General features: G+C 41.1%; 3 protein-coding genes across 7 annotated transcripts; all 3 read right to left on the minus strand.

Moving 5' to 3' along the window:
- Positions 1–3,186: 3,186 nt before the first annotated feature.
- On the minus strand, positions 3,187–13,141 carry grb7 (growth factor receptor bound protein 7). Of its 3 annotated transcripts, none has more exons than XM_081696870.1 (15): positions 13,113–13,141; positions 11,292–11,431; positions 11,011–11,146; positions 9,083–9,239; positions 8,723–8,844; positions 7,921–7,995; positions 7,668–7,805; positions 7,477–7,587; positions 7,184–7,282; positions 6,963–7,043; positions 6,397–6,516; positions 5,813–5,870; positions 5,588–5,675; positions 5,323–5,416; positions 3,187–4,383 (listed from the first exon to the last, which is right to left on the minus strand). In XM_081696870.1, the coding sequence occupies exons 2-15, from the start codon at positions 11,381–11,383 to the stop codon at positions 4,237–4,239; spliced, it is 1,518 nt and encodes a 505-aa protein (XP_081552996.1). In that variant the 5' UTR covers positions 11,384–11,431; positions 13,113–13,141; the 3' UTR covers positions 3,187–4,236. The 3 variants fall into 3 exon arrangements, with proteins under 3 accessions (XP_081552996.1, XP_081552995.1, XP_026876091.2); XM_081696869.1 differs by lacking the exon at positions 13,113–13,141 and adding an exon at positions 12,722–13,076; XM_027020290.3 differs by lacking the exon at positions 13,113–13,141 and having other exon boundaries at positions 11,292–11,437.
- Positions 13,142–13,759: 618 nt separating this feature from the next.
- On the minus strand, positions 13,760–17,592 carry arf2b (ARF GTPase 2b). The gene is made up of 5 exons (XM_027020291.3): positions 17,450–17,592; positions 16,301–16,458; positions 15,865–15,975; positions 14,987–15,111; positions 13,760–14,792 (listed from the first exon to the last, which is right to left on the minus strand). Exons 2-5 carry the CDS (start codon positions 16,446–16,448, stop codon positions 14,631–14,633), a joined length of 546 nt encoding a protein of 181 aa, XP_026876092.1. The 5' UTR covers positions 16,449–16,458; positions 17,450–17,592; the 3' UTR covers positions 13,760–14,630.
- Positions 17,593–17,632: 40 nt separating this feature from the next.
- map3k14b (mitogen-activated protein kinase kinase kinase 14b) lies at positions 17,633–27,218 on the minus strand. Of its 3 annotated transcripts, XM_027020288.3 has the most exons (15): positions 26,820–27,218; positions 25,539–25,781; positions 25,126–25,189; positions 23,870–24,899; positions 23,545–23,679; positions 23,293–23,422; positions 23,002–23,130; positions 22,479–22,583; positions 22,209–22,372; positions 21,947–22,097; positions 21,115–21,747; positions 19,193–19,284; positions 18,955–19,081; positions 18,742–18,848; positions 17,633–18,491 (listed from the first exon to the last, which is right to left on the minus strand). In XM_027020288.3, exons 2-15 carry the CDS (start codon positions 25,741–25,743, stop codon positions 18,285–18,287), a joined length of 3,279 nt encoding a protein of 1,092 aa, XP_026876089.3. In that variant the 5' UTR covers positions 25,744–25,781; positions 26,820–27,218; the 3' UTR covers positions 17,633–18,284. The 3 variants fall into 3 exon arrangements, with proteins under 3 accessions (XP_026876089.3, XP_081552063.1, XP_026876090.3); XM_081695937.1 differs by lacking the exon at positions 23,545–23,679; XM_027020289.3 differs by lacking the exon at positions 22,479–22,583.
- Positions 27,219–27,297: the final 79 nt, after the last annotated feature.

The raw sequence follows: 27,297 nt of genomic DNA on the forward strand, positions 1-27,297 counted from the left end.
ATTTAACAGAGCAGATGGAAAGGCAGAGGCTCTTGCACACACGAGGAACCGAATCCTGATCCAGTATAATAGAGGAAATGAACTAATTGCATAATTTCAGGATTTATTTCGAATTTGGATTCATGAAATATTATTTAGTGGAGGAAATGAAGATTTACATTTTGTTTTTCATTAAAAACATCTATTCAAATAGGTATCTTGCGCTGTAAGCTACGTGGGTCTCTATGGTTTGTGTGCAGGTATACAAGTTTTAAAAACAAACATGTTAATAGAACATCAGACAGGTTTTAAAGTAAGTAAAAAAAAGAATTAATTTGGACAACACATCAACCCCCCAAAAATTACCACAACTTGGCTAAAGGCAACAAACAAAGCAAACCTAAAACTAAACTTGCAAGCCAGCTGTAGGCCTTTAACATAGGAAGGACAACTGGAACAGGTCGATCTGACATCCTGCATTACTACTGCACACGAAACTCAATCGGCACACAGGGTCATGAATTACCCAGGAGTTGTATTCTCAGACCCAGCTGATATTACACCCGAAAAGGAAAATAACCAATGACTAAAAATATAATTTTTTATATGCCTCAAGAATGAATTGCAGATATTCTGTATTGTACAGTAAAACTTTATTCCCATGTATAGACCTGCAGGAGGCTGTGTAGTAATACATTTGCCTGTGTGTATGTGTGTGTCTGACCTACAGCTGCAGCACACCTTCCCTACTGGCATATGTAACAGAAAGAAAGTGAAAGAGATATGCTGTGTGTGTGTGTGTGTATGTGTTTGTCTGTAAAAGCATCAGAAGTGTTTTGGGAATAGATCAAATGAATGTCCAGGCAAGTAGATTTTTTTTCCTTAAGGATTACAAATCTCTCTGTCTTTCTGACAGTTGAGAACTAGACATAAGAGTCTATAATTTTGTTGCACACAGTAACGTATGATATAGGTGACATATGACATAGGTAAATGTTCAACCTTGCAAATGGAAAACAAATGCAAATAATGTAAAGGAAACATGTGGACATGTGTTTCTTCATATATGGCAACAGCACAGTGTGTGTGTGTGTGTGTGTGTGTGATAGAGAGACCAACAATGGTGTGTCATGTGTGTGGCTTAGTCTTTAATAAATGATATATCATAAATATGTAATGAGTAGGACTGACGAATTGAGTGTGTCAGGTAAAGGCTGGATTACAGCATACATTTCAGTACAAAAATCTAACATTCACAATTGTCAACATAATACCTTTTGGTAATATAGTGTAAGTCACCCATCCAAATAATTGAATTCAGGTGTTCCAATCACTTCCATGGCCACAGCTGTATAAAACCAAGCACATAGACTGCTTTTACAAACATTTGTGAAAGAATGGGTCACTCACAGGAGCTCAGTGAATTCCAGCTAGGTACTGTGATTGGACTTGTTCCACAGGTGGCATCCTGTCATGAAATTTCCTTGCTACTAAATCTGCCACAGTCAACTGTCAGTGGTATTATAAAGTGGAAGCAATTGGGAATTACAGTGACTTGTAAAAAAAGGCCACGTAAAATGACAGAGCAGGTCAGCGAATGCTGAGGCACATAGTGGGAACATGTTGCCAACATTCTGCAGAGTCAAACACTACAGACCTCCAAACTTCATGTAGCCTTCAGAGAGCTAGTGCCTAGAGAGCTTCATGGAATGGGTTTCCATGTTCGAGCAGCTGCATCTAAGCCTTACATCACCAAGCGCAATACAAAGCATTAGATGCAGTGGTGTATAGCATGCCACAATTGGACTCTAGAGCACTGGAGATGTGTTTTTTGGAGTGACAAATCACACTTCTCCGTCTGGCAATCCGATGGATGAGTCTGGGTTTGGTGGTTGCCAGGAGAACGGTACTTGTCTGACTGCATTGTACCAAGTGTAAAGTGTGATGGAGGGGGGGGATTATGGAGTTGGGTTCAGCCCCTTAGTTCCATTGAAAGGAACTATTAATGCTTTAGTATAATCAAGAGATTTTGGACAATTTTATGCTCCCAACTTTGTGTTAACAGTTTGGGGATGGCTCCTTCCAGTTCCAACATGACTGTGCACCAGTGCACAAAGCAAGGTCTATAAAGACATGGATGAGTGAGTTTGATGTGGAAGAACTTGAGTGGCCTGCACAGTCTTGACCTCAACCCAATAGAACACCTCTGGGATGAATTAGAGTGGATACCGCAAGGCAGGCCTTCTCAACCAACCTGACCGTCTGACCTAACACATGGGCTTCTGGAACAATGGTCAAAAATTCCCATTAAACACACTCCTAAACCTTTTGGAAAGCCTTCCCAGAAGAGTTGAAGCTGTTATAGTTGCAATAATCTGAATAATCAGTTTCAATTATTTTATTTATTTAAAATCCTGGCGTTATGACCTATTAAATTAAGACCAAAACTGTCTCCATAGGAACATCAAAAAGTTACCATTGGAAAGCTTAAGCAATCACTTTTTCCCCTGACCATGTTTGCCTTCTCTTTTTTGGACAACAGAGCCAGTTTCTGCATTTGAGGTGAGCAGAAATATTGGGAAAGCACAAAAAGGTTCTCACACTAACTGGCTCTCTATAAACTGGCCAAAAAAAACAAACAAAAAAAAAACAGAATGAACACCACCGATATGAAAGTAAAGCAAACAAGTTGGACACGAAAGCAAATTAATGCAAGTCAGAACCATGCCTTGGACAATTCAGACATTTGAATCGGTCAAGATTTTGGAAGAGTTTGTACGGTGGGTCGACTGAGGAGAGCTTTTGAGGGTGCCAACTGAGAAATTAAAACAAAAGATTTTATATATATATATATATATATATATATATATATATATATATATATATATATATATATATCAAAAATACTCAATGGGACACCATGAGTCTACATGGCAAGCACTCATGGCAAGAAAAGCATTTCCTTACCGTCCCAAAGGTATGCACACACGCATATGGAACAAAAAGAAAGTGAAAGATATGCTGTGTGTGTGTCTGTAAAAGCATCAGAGGTGTTCTGGGAATATATCAAACGAATGTCCAGGCAAGTAGAATTTCCCTTAAAGATTACAAATCTCCCTTTCTGACAGTTGAGAACTAGGTTTAAGAGTCTAATTTTTGTTGCACACAGTAACGTGTGCCACACACACACAAACAAAAATGATTACACACCAGTGTTTATTGAATATTACATATCATACAGCATAAACGTATTAGACCGATATAAATACCTGCCTGCAGATTACAACAAAAGTCTTTAAAAATTGCATTAAATGTAAACAAGTCAGAGGGGGCTGCAATTGGACAACACATTTCATAAATATTCATTTGCAGGGGGGGGTGGGGGTCATTTCTTCACCGTTATGCAAACTGTGCAAAATTCTTCATATAAAACATGTGCCATGCAACTTTGTATTTATTGGCAAGTAAAATCACCTGCACAACAGAATAAATGAGCGAATTTCACATCTGTTCCAGGCCACCTAGTGGTTGAAGAGGGATCAGCAGGAACAGAAGCTCAATTTGCAAATAGAAAATCATTTGAACAGATGGGGAAAAATTGTATATCTGTAGAAATAAGTATCCACTAAAGTACTATTTACAACTGTGTAAAAATAAAGACCATGATTGTTTAAAACATCATCCACTCTCCCCTGACTCCATGGGAAACTAATCGTACACTCTCCACTGACTGGCCACTTTATTCAACAGATCTAACTCACAGGTGCATTTGGGAGGTGTACAATTACAGGCTGCAGACCATCTGTTTCCAGGCCAAGTTGTTTAACCAGTCTCTGCCCTGTTCAACACAGCAGGATTGCTGCTGATGGGATATTATTTGAGAGGCAGAACGGTTTTGTCTGGCATGGCGGATGGCGGTTAGTGTGAAGTTGCAAGTCTTTTTACACATCTGTCACTGCTGGGTTAGGATCACCGAAAAGTCAGCTGGGGGGGGGGGGAACCACACCCACACACCACCTTGCAGCCAACCACATTCCTAAGGTCACACACTGACCAAAAGTGAGGAGCTGAATGATGGCAAATACCAACTGTCCTGGACAACAGATGGGCTCCAACTATAAGCTTACAGGGAGTTTATAATGGAGGTGTTGGTTAAGTGTATGTTGAACACAGCTCAGTGTTTTTGGAAAAGTATAAACCTTCATTGAGTTTACCGAGGATACCAAGGTTGTGAGGTCAAAGAGGAAGGGTCAGATATCAGAGAGCGATGCGTACACAGGGGTATTTGAGGCACACAGGAAGGATGCCCTTGTTAATCTGGTGAAACTCCACCAGCTGCAGAAGATCGATAAAGAGAGTAACACCATCATCCATTGTATAGTAGAGCCTGCCACTCTCTTCACACTGTGGATGAGAGGTGGTAGAGTCAGTCACTACAATTATGACTTTTCCTTTTTGTAAATGCAAGTCGCTTTTCTGTAAATAAGGGTGATTTGTATGCTTATAAATTAATTATAAAACTATTAGTAGTAATAACAGCAGACAAGGTAGAGCAGCGAAGGGAGGAAGTACCACACACACACCGAAAGAAATGAGGCAGTGTACTTTAAAAGCTACGAGCAAACATTTATATTGAATGCAGGGAGATGGGAAGGTGGCGAGTTTGAGTGACGGAAGATTGATATGCACAAGAACTCTTGGTTCCAGATTTAATGTGCACTGGGGATTACATAAGGGTTTAGCCAAAAAATATATATATACACAAGTTATCATTTTCTGGAGGAGTCAAGTCACAGTAAAGAGAGGAGATTTATAACATTTATAAGAGTAGTCCCACTACTGTGTACAGTACAGAAGCCAGATTGAAAGTGACGATCATGTAGGAAAAGGTTGTAATCATGATCTAGGAAAGGTAATTGTTAGCAAAGGGTAGATCAGAATAATTTGGTCATTTTCCAATAGCACCAGGTTTTATGATGTGGGTAAAGGCAGTAAAAAGTTTAAATGCAAACAAGCAATATGTTAGAGATGACGGAGGTGAGACATTTCTTAAGAAATTGAGTGATGACAAGAACATGGGAGAGATGCATCAGATAGAGAGAAAGCAGGCAAGATTGTTAGGGTCCACCCAAGGAAACGTTGTACCCAAGAGACAGGGCAAGATTTTGCAAGACACAGGAGGAGACATTTAGATGTTCGGTGACTCAGGAAAAAACACCTCATTCAGCAGCCGGCCAAGAGGTGTGGGCCTCATGCATAAAGGCAAGGTCTCTCTCCAAAAAAAACTAAAGCACTCTCGTTTTTAAGTTTCATTTTGTTTTTAGCATTACATAGTGTACTCACAGGGATGATGAGATAGTGTTTGGTCTTAAGTTTATGACACAGGGACAACACAAAACACTGAGCGTGCTGCTGGCTGTCCCGAATCAGAAACATCCTAGAGGGAGAGAAGAAAAAAAAAAAAAAAAAGTTTGGGGGAAGTGCGCTCATCAAAAATATCCTCTAATGTCCTGAAGTGCTGCAGGTTCTCTGTCAATATCCTGAATGCTGCAGCAATACTACTTGCACCACAGATGCTACCACAAGGACATCAAAAGGTCACCCTCACCCATCCACCTGACCCTGCTCCTCCAATAGTCTCTGAGCTTCTGTTCGGGACACACCACCATGGAACCAGGCCTGAGTCTGATGCACAGCTATACACATGCAAGCAAGCACACAACCATACTGTAAATCACACCCCTATATCCAAGAACCTGCAATTCCTGATACTAGTCTATTTATTTTAAGCCCCAAGTACAGTATTGTCTCATGATTGGGTAATGTGACTCACCAGAAGGTCGTGACCCCTGGCCACTGTTTGGCAAGCTGTAGCGCAATGCCTCTCGCTTCTGAAAAACACATGCTCAAATTACTCCAAAACTGGAAATTGCAATTATTGCTTGTTTACTTGAAACATGGTGACGTACAAGTGCGATTTTTTTGGAACAGTTTTCGGTTGTCCCTTAATTCACAACAGCCAAGACATTTGATGACAGGGTATTGGTCACACAGCCTTGCGTACTCATAACCAAACTGCTGCACCTATGGGGCTCTGAAGGCACAACTATGCTTTCATCAGTGAAAACGCCAAACCTCCATAAAAGGACAGAGACATCATTTTGAAATGCTAAATTATTGCAAATGGTCAGTGTGTATAATTTAAAAAGAACCAAAAAAGTGCATTGCATCTTGATAATTCCCAATAGTACAGTCACCAAAACCTTAGCAGCCTGATCACTGAGCCTCCAGAACATGCAGTTATCCAAATGTGTGAATTTATGCATGCAAGCAAGATAAGGGTATTGGTACAGTCATTTTAAGATGCCACAATACATGGGTCAACAGGAAACCCCTAAAAAAAGTGCATGCACGCACCCTCCAGCTGTAGGCTTCCTCTTGCTCAGCACTCTGAGCCTCTCTGGGGTTCAGGATCACCCGGCCGCCACTCTTCCCCGAGAAGTCCATTGCCACAAGTGACTGCTCGCCCTCGTCTTGCTAAGGATGTCAACCAGGCACAGTGTTCAAAACAAGACAAGCGCAAAAATGAAAGAAAGGACTTTTAAAAAGAGGCTGAATCAATGGCTGAAAAACGCTAATAAAGAAATTGGCGACGCTGTTAAAACAAGCGGATCTGTAAAGAATCAGCTAGAGGGGGTGTGAAGTTATTTAGTCTCTCTCGCGCCCTCCCTCTGTGTGTGTGTGCGCGCGTGTGTGTTGATGAACTTGCAAAATACTTTGAGAAATCCTTCACCTTGGTGTTTGTGGTGCAATTTAGAATTTAAAAGCTTGTTGGCTGGTGTTTCATGCATGTACAATAGATTGGACTCTAAACTATTGTACTGGCTAGAACATCCTATGAGTAGAGCACTTTTATTAGTTACTCTGGATAGTAGTGTCTGCCAAGGGTGATGAGTGCGAATATAAAATGCATGTGTACGTACCTTGCCATCTTTTCGGGGTGGGATCTCTAGCGCAGGACTGGTCTGTGCCAACAGGAAGTTACAGTGAAGCTGCTTGCCATACTAAGACAAAATCCCAAAGAACAATTGGTTCAAAACTATATCTGGTGAATGCACATCATTTATGTACCCATATGTATGCACGATGATATATATATATATATATATATATATATATATATAGGATTTTTGCATGAGTGTACCTTAAAAAGTCTAAAGGACGTAACCCAGCAGGTTTTACACTCTTCATTTTCTGCACATAACAGCTTGAGATCCTGAGAACAAAATCTCTGTCCCCGAGGCTGAAACATTCACATAAAGGGTTCACCAACGTGTTTGGTAAGACTGAATGATAGACATACTGTATTGTGATTATATTGCTACTTATTGCAACTGTAGCATGTTGAGCAGTAAACATTATAGAGAGAAAGGAATACATGTCTGACACTGATACAGACATTGGCCAACTTTACTCAGTGTTGGAGTGGAGGGGTACCTTGATGCAGAATGTGTGCATTTTAGGGGATCCATACAGTTTTCGACTGTTACACACTGTGTACACACTGAGATCCTCTAAATCACATATACATTGAAGGTGCCGAGGTTCCTATGCACACAAACAGCTCAGATTTAATGCACTTAAAGTATATAATAAAGTCTTAATGAATCAGTACTGTGCATGTGTACCTTAGATGAGCCCTTGGTGGAACAGTAGAGTCCAGATCGTCGCAAAATATAGTAAAGCTTCTTCCAGGACTTCTTCCCTGCTTCTCTTACATGCAAATATCCTTGAATTTCTGGACATGATCCACATTTCAGCATACTCTGTCACAGACACATACACGCACACAGTAAGAGACAAAGGGAGGCACAAAGCAACAAAGAACCAACATGTATTATTTAAGACATCTGGTTTCCATCAATTTTTCCGAATACCAACCTGGACAAGCTGTGAGGAGTTCATTCCCGTCTTGACATCAGTGCTGTCAGAGATCATGTTCTCTGGGAAATATTGCTGTATGACAAAATAAATCAATAAAGTTGTGTAGAATTATAGGTATTGTATAGGAGAGCGTTTTACTGAAGCTTTCTAGAGGTCTATAAGAGTGGGAAATCTTTTGACCCCTTTTCATTAATACATTTTATAACTCCATGTTCCTGATTCAATTGTTGATTACAGTCTGAAATAATGCCTTTATAGAAAACAGTGTTTTGTCCACATCATGCAACCCTATTGTTATGTAGCTATATAAAGTCACATTCCAATTGAGGAATGCCTTGCAATAAGTTAAAAAGCTCTTTGGTGAACCGTGTGGCGCACAGGTTAAAACAGGCTTGAAATATCCCTACAGAATTCATACTGGTTGAATCATATGAATGAACTCATCAAAACATCCACAGCAGACTCATATGAAATGTGGGAGACAGATTAGAATGCTCACAGCACATTAGAATGTACATATTTTTCTATAAACACACTAATTGCAAAAAGTATAATGAATCAATAATAATTAAACAATATACTGAATTGGCAGCCTATGTTTTTAAACCTTTCCAGAATAAGCGTCATTATTGAGAACAGGTGGGGGGGGGGGGGACCCCCACACAACAAAACTGAACTTGACTACAAACAAATGTGGGTTCATATGTATAAGCCCCTCTGATGTTCCACTCAAACTCTTACATTTGAGACCATTTAATTTTTAAAAAAATTGACCATGATGGAAGAAATCTCTGCATACCGCTGGTTTTCTGAAGAACTCATACTTGGCATAATTTTTGCGAAAGAGCAGTTTGGTGTCACCATCTTTTGGCCAGGAGGACTGCACTTGCAACAGCACTTCATGGTCCTCTAGACAACGCTCTTAAACAGAAGAACACGTACTTAAAAGTGCAGGACAAAGCAAATTTTTAAACACTTTTTTAATTTACAAAAAGTGTGATTACTGGTCTGATGGGCTACTACAACCCAAGAACCAAGGAAAAATATGTAAAGAAAACAAGCAATTTCCTCTAATCACAAAGTTTAAACCAGTATGGAACAGACTAATCCAGTATAAACAGCTCTAAAGAGGTATAAAACCACTTTGATCCAGTCTTACCCAGTCCTAGTGAGGGGTGCTGCTCAATGAGGGCCCAGCTCTTTAGGTCCACACAGTGGGCTGCTTGGACCAGAATACGACACACGTCACGTGCTGTTGTCCCTGATGACACCAGCACCGAGCGACTGTGTGTGTCCTCATCATACACTCTCACCACCTACACACACAGCCAAGAATCACTCAACCCTTCCTTTAGGGACACTTAAATGTCCCTAAAGGAAGTCTGTGTGACTCATGTTAACATGAGTCACACAGACATGGAACTTCTGTCTGACACTTGTCAAGCTGAAACTCTTGTTTCCTCCGTCTCTATGAGAGAAAAATACATGTCTTTCAGTGAACCGATTTTTAAATGTCTTAAACCATCCTAAAAACCATCAAACCAGATATACCTGTCCACCTGAGCAGTCAATCCCAGTCATGCTTGTGGGAACGTGCACAGCTAAAATCACTCAAAAAAAAAAAAAAAAAAAAAAAAAGCTTGGGTGATTCAACATTTCTCTCAGAGTCACACTAGTTTGAACACCTTTATGATGTTTAAGGTGACATTTCTCAAATACCAACTTAATTTTAAAACCAAAACAACTAAACAAAGCAGTGTATATATAGGAAGAAGGTGAAGATGTTAAAGAATTTTGCTGGTTGTGGTGTCATTTCATGATGCTGATCCTGGTTTAAATAAGAACTCTGCCAATCTCCACCAATATTGTAACCGAGTCCCCGATTAACATCACCATACAGCGATTACTACAACATTGCAGAGCAGGTAGTTACACACTGTCAAACAGTTAAGATGACATTAATACCTGAGAGCTTCGGACAAACCTTTAGCTAGACTTAGCCCCAGAGCTATAGTTGTGTGTGTGTGTGAGCAACTGTCGTGCAGAGTGAACATCGTATTCATATTTAATGTCTTTCCGGGTGTGTTCCTGTGTGCATGTAGAAAAGAGACAACGAAAATCAATCTCCCCAGCCATGTGTCATATGTCTTCAGAGCAGTTTGGTGCCAGGCCAGCTTTTCGGCAAAACATCTCCTGTTGTGAATACGGAGCACTTTTATTGCCATGGGCAACTGTCAGTCACAACAGGGCCAATTGTCCTTCATGAGCCAACCAGGGATTACTTGCCCTCAAGCTTTACTGTACTATATGATTACATACAAAATGTACTGAAGTGTTTCTCAAAAATCACTGAAGCCATTTACCAAAGATCATCTCAAACTCACTGGAGCAATCCTGTTAGTCTGGGTTCAAACTGGGCAAAACTCAGCAGAGCACAAAAATATGAAAATGGTTCAAGTTATCAAAATTCTCAAACCTAGTGACAATTTAGGTTCACTTTATGGGTTTCTTATTGTTTCCCCATTATAATGCTTAAGTAGATGCGAGTTGGTAACACATTATGGGACTCCGTGTTGTTAAATAGTGTCAACTTTATAATAGACGCTCATGTTCACCTTCATTTTTGTAAAGGGATTATTAGTGGCTCCCAATTATTTCTGCCAAAAACCAAGACTGCCCTCACTGTTCTCAAATTTAGACCACATTCCACTATTAATTTCTGTTTTGGTCAAGCTGGCATAATAAATACACATGAATAAAACTGGTTAAGTATGAGGTCATCCTCTGTGCAAATGTTACATTTACTCAGATTCAACACAAGTCTCAGTGTCTTTTTGGGCTCTACCTTTGTGGAACATCAGTGATGCAGATCTCAGAGAACGAAGACTCAATGGCAAACTACTTTTGTCCAGGGGAGGGAGGGAACCCTTTTCAAAAGGCACCCAGCGTCCTTAGGAGTTCAAAGTAGGCACCATACTCAAATTTAGATGCCACAAAACTGTGTTGTAGTAGCATAAGGGTCAGTGGTTATGAACACCAAAGAGATAAATCAATAGATGAAAACCAACAAGAGAGAAATTTACTTACATGCATGTCTTCATCTGAAGGGATGTGATCTCCCACCAGGGAACCAGCCCGAACTGAGGAATGGGAGGGACTGCAGAGCTCAGGAAATGGGTTGGGTATCGAAGGCATGGAGGAAGGCCTGAATTCTCCTTTGGATCTGTAAAATAGAGAATTAAGAATTAATTTACTAACAATTTGTAAGTCAAAGTTATGGATAGTGGTACAACACACTTGAAGTTCAACAATACTTCTTCAGTGAACAAATAAGTGAATGAAAGTAAGAGTAGGGGGAGAAAGAGTACCCTCGTTTGCTCCTGATAGCCAGGGGTACGGATCGTGGTGTGGATGGACCAGCGGACATCAGAGCTGGAGACGTCACCTCTTGATTGAGCATGGTCTCGCTCACAGTCTCCTTAAAAACCTCTGTCCAGTGGCAATCCACCTGCATTAATCCCGACACTTTTTTTTATATATGCACAAGAGTCTCCATTTATGAGTGCATGTGATATTTGTTAAGAGTGCACAAATGGCTTATTTCTAGCATAATTGCAAGTGTCGCCATTTTGTCATTTTTCAAAGAGTACCAGGATTCTTTGAAAATAAATAGCTAGACTAAGCAGGCAAGAGAGAAATATGTAAATACAGATTTTCCAGTACAACCTCAGGCATCATATTTCATCTGTTTCTCACAAAGTTCAGCCAAAGTTTTTGTTTCTATAATTAGCTCTTTACACTGGAGGCAAAATCCAAAACACAAAGTTCTGAGCCAAGAACCAGGACAGTGTCAGCGGACACACCTTCTTAGAGTTTGTATCTTTAATCTGTAGTTATGTCGAGAAAAAACAGCAGCAGCCAATCAGGCCAGGTGACTGGGCTGTGCACCAGGAAACTGGCACACTTGACGTCTCCCTCTCTCTCACACACACAACGTCATTATCAAAAACAAGTCTAGTATCGTAATACTTCACATGGTTATATGTGTACTGGTGAGAACGTCCGCACTAGGTCACAATCAGCCCCTCATTCCCCCTACAATAATTCAAAATAAACATGCTACATATACATGTGGCTAAAATGAGCCATATTGCCAAACAGAGATGAATAAATTTATTGTGGTGGTGTCCTTTTTATAAAAAGGACAATCCTTTTAATGTCCTTTTAAAAATACTGAATAATTTGCTGACAGTGGCTGATAAAAAGGTAGGCAACAAGTTTTTGATATGCATAATTAAACAAAAATGCTAATTGCGTTGAGTCTTAGATTAAGATTTTGGAAAGTACAGTAAGAACAATTAAAAACACTCATCGTAAACTGCGTAAAGCAGCAAAAAGGTACTGTCTGGGCAAAACAAATACCAAGAGAACTAGAACACGTGTCGCTTTCTCGACCAGAAAATAATCACATCACACAATCAGTGTGTGCAAAGCCAGACACGGTCATAAATCCAAGACACTGAAAACATATTATATTCCCTTCAGATCGCAGCCGTGTGCGCTCATAATGGCTCGAAATAAGTGATTAAAATGTACAACTTCAAGCTCCTTCAAGAAGCAGTATCAACATCAAGAAATTAACAGCAAACATAAGTGTTAAGTGACCTAGATTTAGACCTCAACTTTAGGTTTACTTAGAAGGCCAATACATTCTCGGGTACATCTATAAGGCAAACTTCATTGCAAGTTCATTCAAAGAAAGATGATATTGGAAAATTCCACAAGAAAGTGAACATACCGTGACTGTTCAAGGTATCCTATCTGGCATTCCGACTGTTAGCGTGAGTAATATCCTGTTTATTTGACGTGAGAGCTGCGCTGCTTTCACTCGGTGAATACACGCCTCACGGAGGTGGAGCAAGGGGCACTGGCAGGTGTGCTGGCGAGGTAACGGCGAGAGTAACGCCCTGGTATTGGTGTTACCGAAAGAAACTTCCACACTCGTTATCGGTTGATGAAAACCCTTGTCCAAGTCTCTTGATTTGCTTGTGATAATTGTTTGTGTATCTAAATTCAAACCCACTATGAACCCATTTTTTTAATTAGTTATAAAGTTTTTAGAGGGACAATCAGTGAACCCTTTAGCGATAAATGAACCTGTGCAGTATTACGGATTTACTAACACTTACATGTGCAGAAGTCTCCACTTGTCAACCTTCTCACGTACTTTCCTCCAAATATGAAACTAAAACCGGAACAGCCACATACCTTTTAAAGTATTTTCAAGTTGTTTGCGGGTTATCTTCCGTGTTGCGTCCCTTATCAGAGGCCAATGTTAATTAATTAGAGTATGGGGCTATTTTGGCATTAACTAGAACAAAGGAGAGAAAACCCATCAAAGCAAAACGTTCCGAGAATAATCACCTGCGCTAATTAGTTGCAAATGCCTGATCCATTTGACCCTAATTTAAGAGCTTACCGGTGTAATCAAAACTATATCAAAGACACGAGTGAAACATCGACAGCAAATAAGCAGGTCAAATTCATCTCCCTTTAGTCTTATACACACCATAGAGACAATTAAGTACAATTTAATTGATCTAGGTTAGTCATTTATCTAGTAATGGGATCCCTGTTACTCGGCATCTTGTTGAAGCGCACACTTCAGTCAGTACTGACCCTAAAAGTTAGAGCCACTCAAAAAGCCAGCCTTTGGTTCTTGATTCCTCTAGCTAAGTGATTTCAGAGGTTCAGTAATCTTAAGTCCAGTTTCACTAGCTTTAACAAACGCATTCATAACCTATAAATACACAAAACAAAGTGAAGGAAAACAAAGTCAAATTCTGGAGTTTTTTAATTCAAAAACCAAATCTAATCAAATCTTTCTGGGATGTAGAAGGAATGTTGAGGGGAGTCTGTAATGGTGCTGCGTTTAAGTAGTGTAGTCACCAGCCCAAATGCTCTGCTGACCTCTACTCCTTACACCTTCACATGGAGAAATAGAAACTGCAAAGTGATGGGCAGGAAGACCACACTGTTCAAATGATGCAAAAGAACAAATCAAGGATGGAAAATGATCTTCCAACCTGATACAGGTCACCATTTGTCATTTTGTTTCCTATAAATACACGAGGGTAGATTTGTTTTCTTCTGTGTGCTTTTTTTTTAATGTATTGAAAGTGTGGTCATAGGAAAACACATTGGCCCTTGTGTTCAGCATGCTCGTAACATTAGTGGTAGTTTGCACAAGGTTATTGCTTAGAACAGAGCATAATGAAAACCCCTGTTCTCCCCCTGCCACAGTTCACCATGTTTGCTTGAGAATGAGGAGGAGAGAAGGAGTGAAGGATGCGCCAACACACACAATTCTGATAAGGATCTGGAGGAGGGGTGTGTTAAAGGCACACCAGGGACATCCCTGGTCCAAGCAGGTTCACAGAAGCACACACACACACACACACACACACACGTAAATACTCATACTTAAGATCATACTACAGAATGTGTCTCTACACAGATGGACATGCACCCCGCAACCCCCCCCACACACAGGTGTAAACACAGCCTGAAACTCTAAAGACAGAAGTGCGGGGAAAAATGTAACCGTTTTGGGATCAGTCAAGGTTTGAGCCAACACTACACCTGTGTGTATATCTCAGCCTCTCACTCTCTCACACAGACACACACACACACACAGCTGGAATGGCTCATTTCTGGTTTTTGAGCTGGTTAGAGAGCCAGTCAAGCCCTTCATAGAGGCCGTCTCCACTGGTCGCACACGTGGCCTGAATGTACCAGTTGCGGTGACGGAGTGCGTGAAGGCCCAACTTGTCGGTGATCTCGGCTGCATTCATTGCATTGGGCAGGTCCTGCAAGCACAACAAGGGACAGGTACAAATGTTTCATACAACTTTGTCTTTTCTGTATGTCTAATGTCCCTAGTCAGCTAAATGTCCTGCCTAATTATTGTCTACAACTCGATTAACAACAGAGATGTGAGCACCAAGCAGCAGCAACATTCTTCCTCTTGTCTTTTGTCTGGATTGGATGATGTAATCCTCACCTGCTTGTTGGCAAAAACAAGGAGGACAGCATCACGCAGCTCATCTTCTGCCAGCATTCTCGTGAGCTCTTCTCTCGCTTCATTAACTCGTTCCCTGTCATTGCTGTCTACTACAAATATCAAGCCTGTGAGAAACAGAAAACATTTCAAATCTCAAAAGCCCCGTTTCATTTTCAAACACGATCCAAGACGAAAGTAATGCCTGAATGAAAGAATTTCAAAAACCACTACTAATTTTCCTTTCTCCAAACAATTCAGTACTATTGAAAAAGCTGATGTCTACAATGACTTGCCATGCAAGATTTACTTCAACAATTTTGGATATGAAAGATGATTATTTACTTTTGTAAATGTAGCAATCATCTTAAATTAAAAGGCATTTAGCTGATGCTTTTATCCAAAACTACTTACAATTATGACTGAATACAACCTGAGTGATTGAGGTTTAAGTGCCTTTAAGGACACCTGAGCCAAACAATGAAAACTTGGTTGTGGTGGGGCTTGAACTGGCAACCTTCCAATTACAAGTTGAGTACCATCACCACTGAGCTATTACTTTTACTTTTTTTCTTTTTCTATTCATTTTTAATGGTTACTTTGTTATACAATAACACATACACAGGGAGTAAATGAAAATGCTCTAGTGCTTGGTCTCTAAACAGCAGAAATTGCTTTTTTTATGGAATTCCTAATGTCACAAAAGTTAAACACTTTCTTACAGCAATCTCAGCAGGAGATGTAATAAAATACTTACATTAAAAAAAATCCCTAAATTCACTCCAGATGCAAAATGCATGAAATTCCCAACAATAAGGAAAAAAAATTAAAAGGATTGGTCAACCTTTATAGTTTATAATAAAATAAGTGGGCTCTCCTACCTTGTGTGTTCTGAAAATAGTGTCTCCACAATGGTCTGATTTTGTCCTGACCACCAACATCCCATACTGTGAAACTGATATTCTTGTACTCCACAGTCTCAACATTAAAACCTGTAGAGTAAACACACAAAGACATCTAAATTATTCTAATGGCACATATGATTTATTTGGCATTTTCAGTATACATATAAACACTTTGTTGCATTTTCCTCCTCTCTCCACATACACACAAATAAGGGTATGGTGAAAAGAACTCTGCATTGCACACGAAAAGCCAAGACAAATCAGGTAATAGAAAAAGCTGAACACAAACGTGCATCTTGGAGACAGTAGTGGAGGTATAGCGACAGACTGAAGTGATAATGGGGGTCAAAGGATGGTTATTTAAGGATTTTGAGAAAAAGAATTCAAGACTGGTGCAAGCATAAGTGCGTACCAATTGTGGGGATCGTAGTGACAATCTCTCCTAATTTCAGTTTGTACAGAATGGTGGTTTTTCCAGCAGCATCCAGTCCCACCATCAAAATTCTCATCTCCTTCTTCCCAAACAAGCTTTTAAAGAGATTAGCAAATACATTCCCCATCCTCTTGAGTCTGAGTGAGAGAGAGATGGCAAACTTTCGAGTTACGTGCAAATCCAGTCAACTGGTGTCGCCTCTCTCCCACAAAACGTAATGTTATTACGTTACTACCTATTTAGCTAACTTACGAATGTTAGGTTAACATATCTGTAAACATTTGACGCCACAGTTTGCTACCTACCTACCTATCTAGTTGGCTAACTTACGAATGTTAGGTTAACATATCTGTAAACATTTGACGCCACAGTTTGCTACCTACCTACCTATCTAGTTGGCTTGCTGATTAGTAAAGATACGAACACAGCTAACGTTGCCAGTTAAACAGCTAGGTTATACCGGCGTAGAGCATCGCTTGTTGTCATCATACTGACGCTTTATAACCTTGGCTAGCCAAAAGTAACATTACGAAATTACTACATAAAAAAATTAGGTCGGCCGTATGAACATAGACAGCTAACCAACCTATATTTTTAAGCGGTCAGGTCGCTAGCATAACTTCTTCGGGCTTAATGTTAACTAACGTTAGTTAGGATAGCTAGGTTAACCTAGTTATGCTGGCTAGCTAATTTGAAGCAGGTTAGCAAGTTATCACGTTAGCTATCCAACTCAATGCTGGAGTGACAAAATAAAAGCTGGATATCAATCATTATTATATTATTACTATTAAAAATGTAAACTACTACTACTAATAATAATAATTATTATTATTATTATTGTCACGTTACAGCAGGTACCTAGGGTTACCTAACGTTATCTAGATAGAGAATTACCGGGTGGTGATAGGTAGCGAGAAAGCTAAGACGGAAGTTAGAAACAGCTGGCAGTTTGTGAAGTCAGCCAGCTATGCTAACCTAGCTAGTTAAATTCGCCGATATATAGTGCTAGGTCAGGATTTATTAATGGCTTTCAGTGCATTTAAAAGTTGTGTAAAAAAAACAACCCTAAATGATTTATTCAGTTAACGTACTCGACCTAAAAGCACACGAAACAATCTGTAAGATCACCTCGTAAACAGCTTGTGGAGAATTCCGCGCACCGCTGTCACGTCGAGATGGCGTCACGCGGACCAGCCACGCCGGCTTGACAAACGGCGCGCTGACGTCATCCGATCGTATAACTGGAGACGATCGCCTTCCCGCCGCGAGACACTCAGACCCAATTGAAGTAAAAAAAGAAACGGAGCCTCCTTGCTTAAGAAAGGCGGAAGGGATCCCTTCCTATTTATTGTCACAGTAATACACACGAGTCTTAATTTACATTATCTGGACCAATAATAATGATCATAATAGTAATCATAATCAATCATAATGAGATGTACATGCATACCCGTGTCACGCATATAGCTAGCTGCATCATTTTATAGGGGCGGATGGTACCATTTTCAAACTGCAAATTCATTTTTTAAATGATGAAACCGTTCAGGATGTTGAGTAATTCACTCCAAACCAACCCTCTCTTAGAAACAATCTAGCTAGCTAGTTTAAAAGTAAGCGTACCAAACTACTTTGGGATACTCCACTAAAACTTATAAGTACTGAAAAACAAGGTTTTGTTTCATATTGAACATAAGGATACAAAGCACAGGGTTCAGAAAGTGGTATTCATGGTATCTACAGCTGTCATAAATCTACCACCTCATATAAACTGGGCTGAATATATTAAAGTGTCCAGATGTACAGCTGCTTCTTTAGATGGTTTTAAAGCTGAGATGTTTGACTAATTCAGCACACATTTCAAAGTGTAGACATGGCATTATTTAACTTTTAAGTTTCAAAGAATGAGAGCATAAATGGAATGTTGGAAGACAGAGAGGAATGTTGCATCAGTGTAATATTGTCCTTAGGCTGCCAGTGTGGAGCATGTATCTGACTGCAGTCCATCATACTCTTGCATCTCTATTTTGCCATCTCTGACCCTCCAGTCCCAAGTAGGGCAGCCATCTGGAGCAGGGACACACTGTAGCCACATGCCCGACTCCAAAACCTCTGCATCTGGGGATACCAGCTTCCCGTCAAGGGTGGCAAGGCTGAAGGTCCTCATGGAGATCTTTAAATGAACAAACACATAGCGAGTGTGCAGTGGCCATACACAGCCTGATTATCTCTTCAAATCCCAGAAGAACACAGCTGTTTATCCAATAAGGAATCCCATGTAATTTGTGTAAAACTGCAATTCAAGGTGCTATGTGATGTAGAAAGCTTGGTAAAAAGGTTCACCACAATTTCATAGATTTATACAGATTTATTTCTGTTAGCAGTTTTTTTTTTTTTAAGGGCTAAATCATTCAGATCCTCACCTGTGCACTAATCCCCACAGCAACATGTCCAAGTTTCACTTTCAGCTTCTCCCTGATCTTAAGAGTCTCCCCGCTCACATCCTCAACCCAAATATCCACACCTAGACCTACACACACACACACACACACACACACACACACACACACCTTTTATCACATTGATCTACTTAGAGTTCAACACGTGTGGAATATATGGATCACCAGTTCCATTACCTTCAAAGCAGCAAGAAGGTGGCTGATTGGTGGAGACTGACCAGTCCACATTGAAGCTTTGCTCAGATGTGAGGCTACTGCAGGAGGAGAACACCCCAGAGCTCCAGTCATCTGAACAATCAGAATCCTTTAAAGAACAAAAAGGAGGTGCTCAGCATTTTGATTAGTTATTATGAATTCCACAATGTATGCAAATTCTTATTTATGCGCCTATGCAATAGTGTGTTGTTGTGTGTACCTTGTCAGTAAGCTCTGGTTCAGAGGCACAGATGCTGCGGTGACAGGTAAAAGTAAATTTTGAGTTTGGCTCAGGAAGGTAGCGCTTTCTACCTGTAGAGAAAGGTAAGTTGTTAACAACTAATTACCTGAGACCCCACCCACTGTAGCAAATGCTTAAAGTATGCTAACGGCTAAAACGTCCTAATACACTGTCTGGCCAAAAAAAGGTCACCACCTGGATTTAACTAAGCAAATAGCATTATTACTCTGAATAGTGGGAGAATTATCCAGTTGATGGTTGAATCTTAGGAAAATAATAAAGGTAGAAAAAGAATATTAGTGTCAATTATTGTTACAATGAATTAATCAGAATGAATCATTTTTGTGAAAAAAAAATGTAAGTAAAAATCTATATGTATATATGTAAATGGTAATACACTGCCTGGCCAAAAAAAAGGTCACTACCTGGATTTAACTAAGCAAATGGGTAAGAGCCTCACATTGGATAATTACTGCATGGGTGATTATTAGCTGGCAAAAAGTTATTTAACCCTCACTGATGCAGTGAGTAGCTTCTCATTTGTTAAACAACCACGTTGAAAGACACATCCTGTGGTTGTGGAAAAGATGTTAGTCTGTTTCAGAAGGGTCAGATTATTGGCATGCATCAAGCAGAGAAAACATCTAAGGAGACTGCTGAAACTACTAAAATCGGACTAAGAACTGTCCAACCAATTATTAAAAAGTGGAAGGATAGTGGGCAAACATTATCTTTGAGGAAGGAATGTGGTCAGAAAAAAATCTTGAATGATTGTGATCAGCGATCAATTAAACGTGTGGTGAAATCAAATTGTCAAAAAACAGTAGAACTCAGGGATATAGTAAAAGTAAGAGCATTTCCACATGCACAATGTGAAGGGAACTCAAGGGATTGGGACTAAACAGCTGTGTAGCCGTAAGAAAACCAGTGTCAATGAGGCTAACCCGGCAAAAACGGCTTTAGTTTGCTAGGGAGCATAAAGACTGGACTCTGGAGCGATGGAAGAATGTCATGTGGTCTGATGAGTCCAGATTTACACTGTTCCAGAGTGATGGGCACATAAGAGAAGCAGCTGAAATGATGCACCCATCATGCCTAGTGCCTACCGTACAAGCCTGTAGGAGCAGTGCTATGATCTGGGGTTGCTGCAGTTGGTCAGGTCTAGGTTCAGCAACATTATGTGCCCAAAGAATGAGGTCAGATGACTACCTGAATACACTGAATGACCAGATTATTCCATCAATGGATTTTTTTTCTTTCCTGATGGCACGGGCATATTCCAAGATGACAATGCCAGAATTCATCGGGTTCAAATATTGAAAGAGTGGTTCAGGGAGCATGAGACATTATTTTTACACATGGATTGGCCACCACAGACTTGTCCAGACCTGAACCCCATTGAGAATCTTTGAGATGTGCTGGAGAAGACTTTGCGCAGTGGTCCAAATCTCCCATCATCAATACAAGATCTCGGGGGGAAATATTAATGCAACTCTGGACAGAAATAAATGTTGTGAGATTGCAGAAGCTTGTGTAAACGATGCCACAGCAAATGCGTGCCATAATCAAAGCTAAAGGTGGTCCAACTAAATATTAGTGTGTGTGACCTTTTTTTTGGCCAGGCAGTGTATCTAATATGGCTCTACACTAAAAAGGATCATGAGTTTGTTGATGAAACATTTTTCATTTCCTGAAAAGATCCCTAGGATTCACTGTAATAATTATGATAAACATTCTGTATACTATGAATACTGTTTCTGTAATATGTTTATGACCACATTCTTCAAGTTCAAGACAATTTCTTCAGTTACTATTGAAACATGGTAAAGTAATTCTCTCTCACTCACACTCACACTCACACAGAGAGAGAGAGAGACACACACAGACACATTCATACTTACTTCTTTGGGCTGATGTAATGGACTCTTCCTTTGTGTCAGAGTATTCATCCTTGCTGTTAGGAGCTGCATTACGTTGTTGTTTAGTGCCATAGAGGATCTGTGTTCTGAGAAATGGCTCCCATTCCTCTCCTTCCCCAGCACTGGAAGTCTTCTTCAGAGCTTCTCTCTCCTCTGCCACCCAACTATCCTCATAATCACCCACTTGCTCTGCCTCATCCACTGGGTCTCCTGTTTGCTGTTCATTTAGAATTTCTGCCAGGTCTTCCCCATTTCCCCCGTACATCTCCATCCAGTCTCTCATCTTGTGTTGCTCCATCTTACCTCTCCACCCCTCACTGTCGCTCTTACTCTCCTCATCCGAATCCTGTGCTTCCAAGTCTCTTTCATCCTCCTCCCCTGCCCTTTCTCTCCATGGGCTAACCCACTGAATTCTGGGAGCTGAGAGCTGCTCCTCATCCATGGAAGCAGGGCTTGATATTGCGGGAACAGGGCATAGGGTTTCCTGGGTTGTTATTGTAATGAGACCAGGGACCTGCACCAAGCTTGATGATGGCCAGGACTGATGCTCGGGTATGTTGGACAAGAAGCGCAGAGCCTGTGTGGATGATAATAATGGATCACAGAACCCACCCACTACAGATCACACACACACACCCACACACACACACACACACCTCTATTAGTTGACTGCAGCATTAGCAGTATATATTCAGATCCACCTATAAAACAAACATAACAGCATCGTATTGACTAAAACAAATAATTTACTACGAATTCTCAGCACTTTCTAAACAACTGCAAAGATTAACAGCATAAGGGGATGGCTGGAAACCTGTGCGGAGGGCTCTGGTGGCTTTTACGAGCAGCTCCCTGGCTGAGTCTCGTTTTACTGGCTCCTTCACTAGTCCCCCTCTGATGACCTCAAAGGTCAATGGGTTACAGCCAGGAGGGATTTCCCACAGGGGAGCAGGCTCGCTGACAATCTGCACAACATCCATCAAAAACAGATTCATTAGATTCTGTGCCATGTATTTTCATCAAATATGCAGTGTAATTGTATGACTGGGCTATGTGGGTGCAAGCTACAGCCTTACTTTCAAGCAAAGTGGGTGTGCATAATAGCGTGTCCAGGGCTGGTGGCCAGTAAGCATGTGCAGTAGCATGCAGCAGCTGCTCCAGACATCGGCCCTGTCAGAGTGAGGGTCCCCACGTGCCACCTCTGGCGACACATGGCTCTCTGTGCCACGGAGACCCTGGCCTGGAACGCACAAAAGCACACGTGCATGGAGGTGCATGTGCACATTCCTGCCCCCTGGTGGCTGGGAAGGTGCATGCACTTGTGCACACAGTCATGGGCGTCTCACCTCGGAGAGTCTTGGTGCTACAACCCGTCTGGTCGAGCACCTCGGACAATCCAAAGTCACACAGAAAACACTCCCTCCCATCCTTGGACAGCAAGACATTATCCACTACACACACACACACACACACACACACACACACACACACACACACACACACACACACACGCGCGCGCAAAGCAAATTATAAGCTCAGATAAAAGTCTGAATAACTTCATTATACTATCAAAATACTTTCCAGTCAGACCCAGCTGGTTAGCATAACTTCAAGGGCTCACTGCTGTTCTTGTACCTGCCCACCCTTTGAAGATTTCCTGAAGGTTCTATACATCCATAAACAAAATTAATTGAAATCTGACCAATCAAATCTCTGATTTCTGGGGGGTCAGAAAACCAAAGTACTGTTGTTCTCAAAGTGATTGTAATTATGTTTTGAGGTCTGTTCAGAAACTCTGAACTCTGTTCAGTATTCAGAAATTTTATGTGCAATGACAAAAGGAGTAGTACGTGACACCTCTCTTCTCACCTTTGACATCCAGATGTATGACTTGTCTGCTGTGCATGTGCTCCAGAGCTTGCAACACCTGACAGTAATAGTGAAGAGCCAAATCTTCAGGTAGACTACCTTTTTCTTTTAGCAACTGGGCTAATGAACCTAAAGAAAGCAAAAAAAAAAATTGTAAAAAAAAATGTATTTCACAGATTGAGAGACATACTGAACTATCGAACCCTTTCTACCTTGCAGACAGTTTTCGGTAATAGAAGTGCGAGTGAATTATGTTTTTAGTGATAGATTTTCAGTTTACCCAGAATTCACCTGCTTTCAGGTCCATGAAGAGTACCACATTGAACCCCTCTCTCACTGCCCCAAATAGCTGTAGGACGCGTGGGGAGTCGAGCTGGCTCCAGATGGCCACCTCCTCCCAGCTAAAACTGCACAGGGGAATCTGGAGATTAGATTAACCACAGACATTTGAACATTTCACTAAAACATCAGTGCCCAGGTGAATCTATATGCAACAAGATGAACAAGAGGGAGTTAACGCATAACTATGAGAAATTATTTTACCCTTTTGGCAGCACATGTAAACCCAGTTTGTTTGTCCCGGACACTAAACACATCCCCATATGATCCATTCTGTAGGTGCCGTAGCAAGGAATATTCCCGACCTTCCCGATATTCTGAATTCTTTGCCTGTAAAAACTATGAGAATGCATACCATTGTACCATTCTTAATTTTTCTGACTAAAATATATTTCTAAAAAAATGGAAAAGTGAAATTGAAATGCATTCTCTTTTATCAACTTACAATAAACAACAGGTTATGACTTAGATTCCAAACAAAAGTGCTGAATAGGATTAGAAAAGTCAAAGCCAGTTCATACTTTCATACCTTTTGTGGGTGGAATAGAAAGCCCTCACTGACATTTACTTTGCCCAGATCTCTTTCCTGCTCCACATTTTTTACCATCTCACGGAAGAACACTGAGAAGTGGCAGCGAGTTGTGTGAGTCACGACACCCCGCAGCTCACTCAAAGGTAACTCAGTGCAATCCTTAAATCCAGGAGAGTCTGAATCCAAGTCATGTCCCAGGTCTTTTCCACCATATGAGAGCATGCCACGGCTCTGAGGTAAAGCATTGTACAGGTCATAAGAAGCTTCCTCCAAATGACTGCCAAATGAGTCAAAGCGGCCTGCTCCAAAACAGTCTTCAGAGTCAGAGCTGATGTGACGTTCCACCGTGCAAAATGGGGAGTCTGGGCCACGGTCAGCAGTGTAGTGAGAGGAGTTAGAGCTGGAGCTCGACATGGATGAGCGAGAACCTGGCTGTACCTCAGTGGGGCTGTAGAGAGAGTCTGTGTTTGCTTCCGCACCATGCGAGTCAAAGCTCCACCCTGAGTCTGTGCAGGTAGAAGCTGAGTCATAGTTACCTCTGACAGATTCACTGTCATAGGAAAAATCTGATCCATGAACAGCTTCTATACTGTAATCTGCAGAGTCAAAGTTTGACTTTTCCCCAGTATTCATATATACCATTTCAGAGTCAGTGTCAAGCGAGCGAGACCTCCTCTTTGTTTCAAAAGCTTTATTCCAAAAAGATGTCGCATCGTATGCTACTTCTTGAGAGAGTTTTGCAAGCTCTGTGCTGAGATGAAGGGAGTCACAGACTTTTGGCATATCAGAGCAAGACGTGTCACAGCCCTGGATGCTCTCAGCATAAATGTACATGGATTCAGGGTCAGAATTGAGCTCGGCACATCCTGATCTTACATTAGTCAAATCAGAGCAGCAGCACAACTCTGGCCCATGGAGGCAGAGACCTATTTCATGACTGGCCTGAGGACACGCCCACAAATGGGTCCTGTGCTGTGGGAAGTGTCGGGCTGCTGTTACTCCTTGTGTCCATGATGAGTGCTCAGGCCTGGGGGGGAAAACATACTAATTTATCTTCTGTACTCTCTCATTTCTTACTGTGTAGTCATGACTCGCTCTGATGCGAGTAGATCTACAGCCTCTAAATGGCTTTGCATTACCATCCTATTTAAAAATCTGTTGTATTGATGTAGTTATGAATTCACAGTACAATGGGAATAAAGTAAATGTTGTTGAGGACACAGGTCAAAACCCATCCCTCTGTGTTTGTATACCTTTTACTGAGCTGAGGTTGAAATAAGCCATGTTCTGCAACAGATGGGCTGAACGCATGCTCACCTGGGGGGGGAAAAAAAAAAAAAAAAAAAAAAAAAAAAAAAAGTCATACATACAGTTGCGACCACATCTGTTGGGTTTTTTTTTGCCTTCATTAACCAACCTTACACTTTTATTTCCACATATTGTTTCCCTCCATAAGTAAACTCCACTCTTCATTGACCACACCCCTCTTCACCTCTAACTCTACCTACTTTAACACCATACCAAACCTTACTTGGATAGTATTTCTATCCTGTTCCAAAGAACCAAATGCAAATGACATCTTACTTCCTTTATATAACACTTGTAATTCTAGTCATAAAAATATATAAAGAAGGCTGCTTCAAATGTTTCTTGTAACATTTCTTACAGGCTGCCTGGGTAAAGACAGTTGTTATGCCAGTCTGCCCTGTGGCTATGTGCTGTGTTAGACTCCCGGTCTCTGTACGTATCAAGGGTGTATTGTCCTTCTCTGTGCTGGAACGCAATACTTCCTCAGCCAGGTAGACTAGTGCTGAGGCCTCCGTAACCTCAAGAATACTGCTGCTGGAGTGGGACATGGTGGGAATAGCCATTTCTCTGCTGTGATACAGAAGGGATAGAGAAAGGGGGACTGAAGCAGGGGAGGATAGGGTAAAGGTAAAATAGGACAGAAAGTTTAATTAGTGCATCTTATTACCAAGCTTCCCGCCCAGGTAACAACATAGTGAACTATTAACCAGGAATGATGACAATGGCAAAAATGTACACACTCACTCACTCACTCTCACTCACTCACGCTCTTAGATGCAGCACTGATAGTGTGTGAATGGGTCATTGGGAACGATCTGGACCGCCATGTATTAATAGAACCACGACACTTTGGCGCATGCTGCAACGAATGCCTGTCCAAGCCCTCACCTGTTTCACTCACTCTCTCTTCCTAACACGCACACACACTTTCCACCCCTTAGATCTCCCACTGGAGATCCCCCCCCCCCCCCCCCCCGCCTTACTCTTTCACACATACCCCCATCCTCACACTCCTATCCCTATTCCTCATCAGCTGTTTCACTCCCACGCTTTTCCAGACTCATCCTTCCTTCACGCCTGCAATTCACCCTCTCGGTTCAACTCTCCTCCTTTTCCTCACCCTTATTACCAGCCAACCTTTTCCTGCCAAGGGTCATAATCTATCTTCAACTCTTCAAGGCATGCATGAAGAGGCATGGATGATGGACTGGCCAACTTGACTGCGCTGCAAACACTTGTGGAGTTTGTGTGCATCGACCATAACATTTTATTATCTCTAAAAGTAGATAAATTACAATATGATTTTTTTTTTCTAATGCCTCTTCATGTGTCCTAGAACTTCATGATGTTAAGCATGTTCATCAACAAAAATCTAAATCGATTTAAGAATTCATTTTGTGAAATCGAGGCTACATGCTATCAGAAACAATTTATATGCCACTTTCTGCTCCTAAGCTTTCAGTAACTCACTTTCTTTCACACACACACACACACACACACACACACGAGAAAGCGTGTGTGTAACACACAAACAACTATAGGCATTAGACAAACATTGCAAGAACAGCTGCACACTAAAATGCAGTTAAATGTCTGATTTTATGAAAAATATTTCATCAGGCATGAACTATGAACATACCAGAGGAAAGCACCAAGGAGGTCAGTTCAGTGTCTGAACACCAATTTTCTCTTTCTTCTCCTCAGGTCACTCTTCTGGTCTTCACACGATTCACTCAACTCTTAACAGTGCTTCTGAAAGTGTGCTGGGGCTGGCAGGAGCAAGAAATACATGCACGCGCCCACGCTCTTAGTGGAACCTAATACCTTTGGCTCACGGCCACCAGAAAGACATGTGTCAGACACCCTGATTGGCTAACTGTAATCTTAGTCAGAAAGTTCTCAAAATAAATAAGTTCAAAACACTTAAAAAAACAAACAAACAAACAAACAAAACCACCTTTCGTTTGATTTCCCTTTTAACTCTTTGATGTATCATGCAACCAAGGGATGATATCTCCTCTGCAGGGCCTTGTAAAAGACTCAGCCATCCTCACAAACATAATTGACATGACTCCAGCTCACTCACCAATCACTGGCTACCACGCACCATAGCAACC

This window comes from Electrophorus electricus, chromosome 14, assembly GCF_041902795.1.
Source record: "Electrophorus electricus isolate QZ-2024a chromosome 14, ASM4190279v1, whole genome shotgun sequence".
Classification (NCBI taxonomy): domain Eukaryota; kingdom Metazoa; phylum Chordata; class Actinopteri; order Gymnotiformes; family Gymnotidae; genus Electrophorus; species Electrophorus electricus.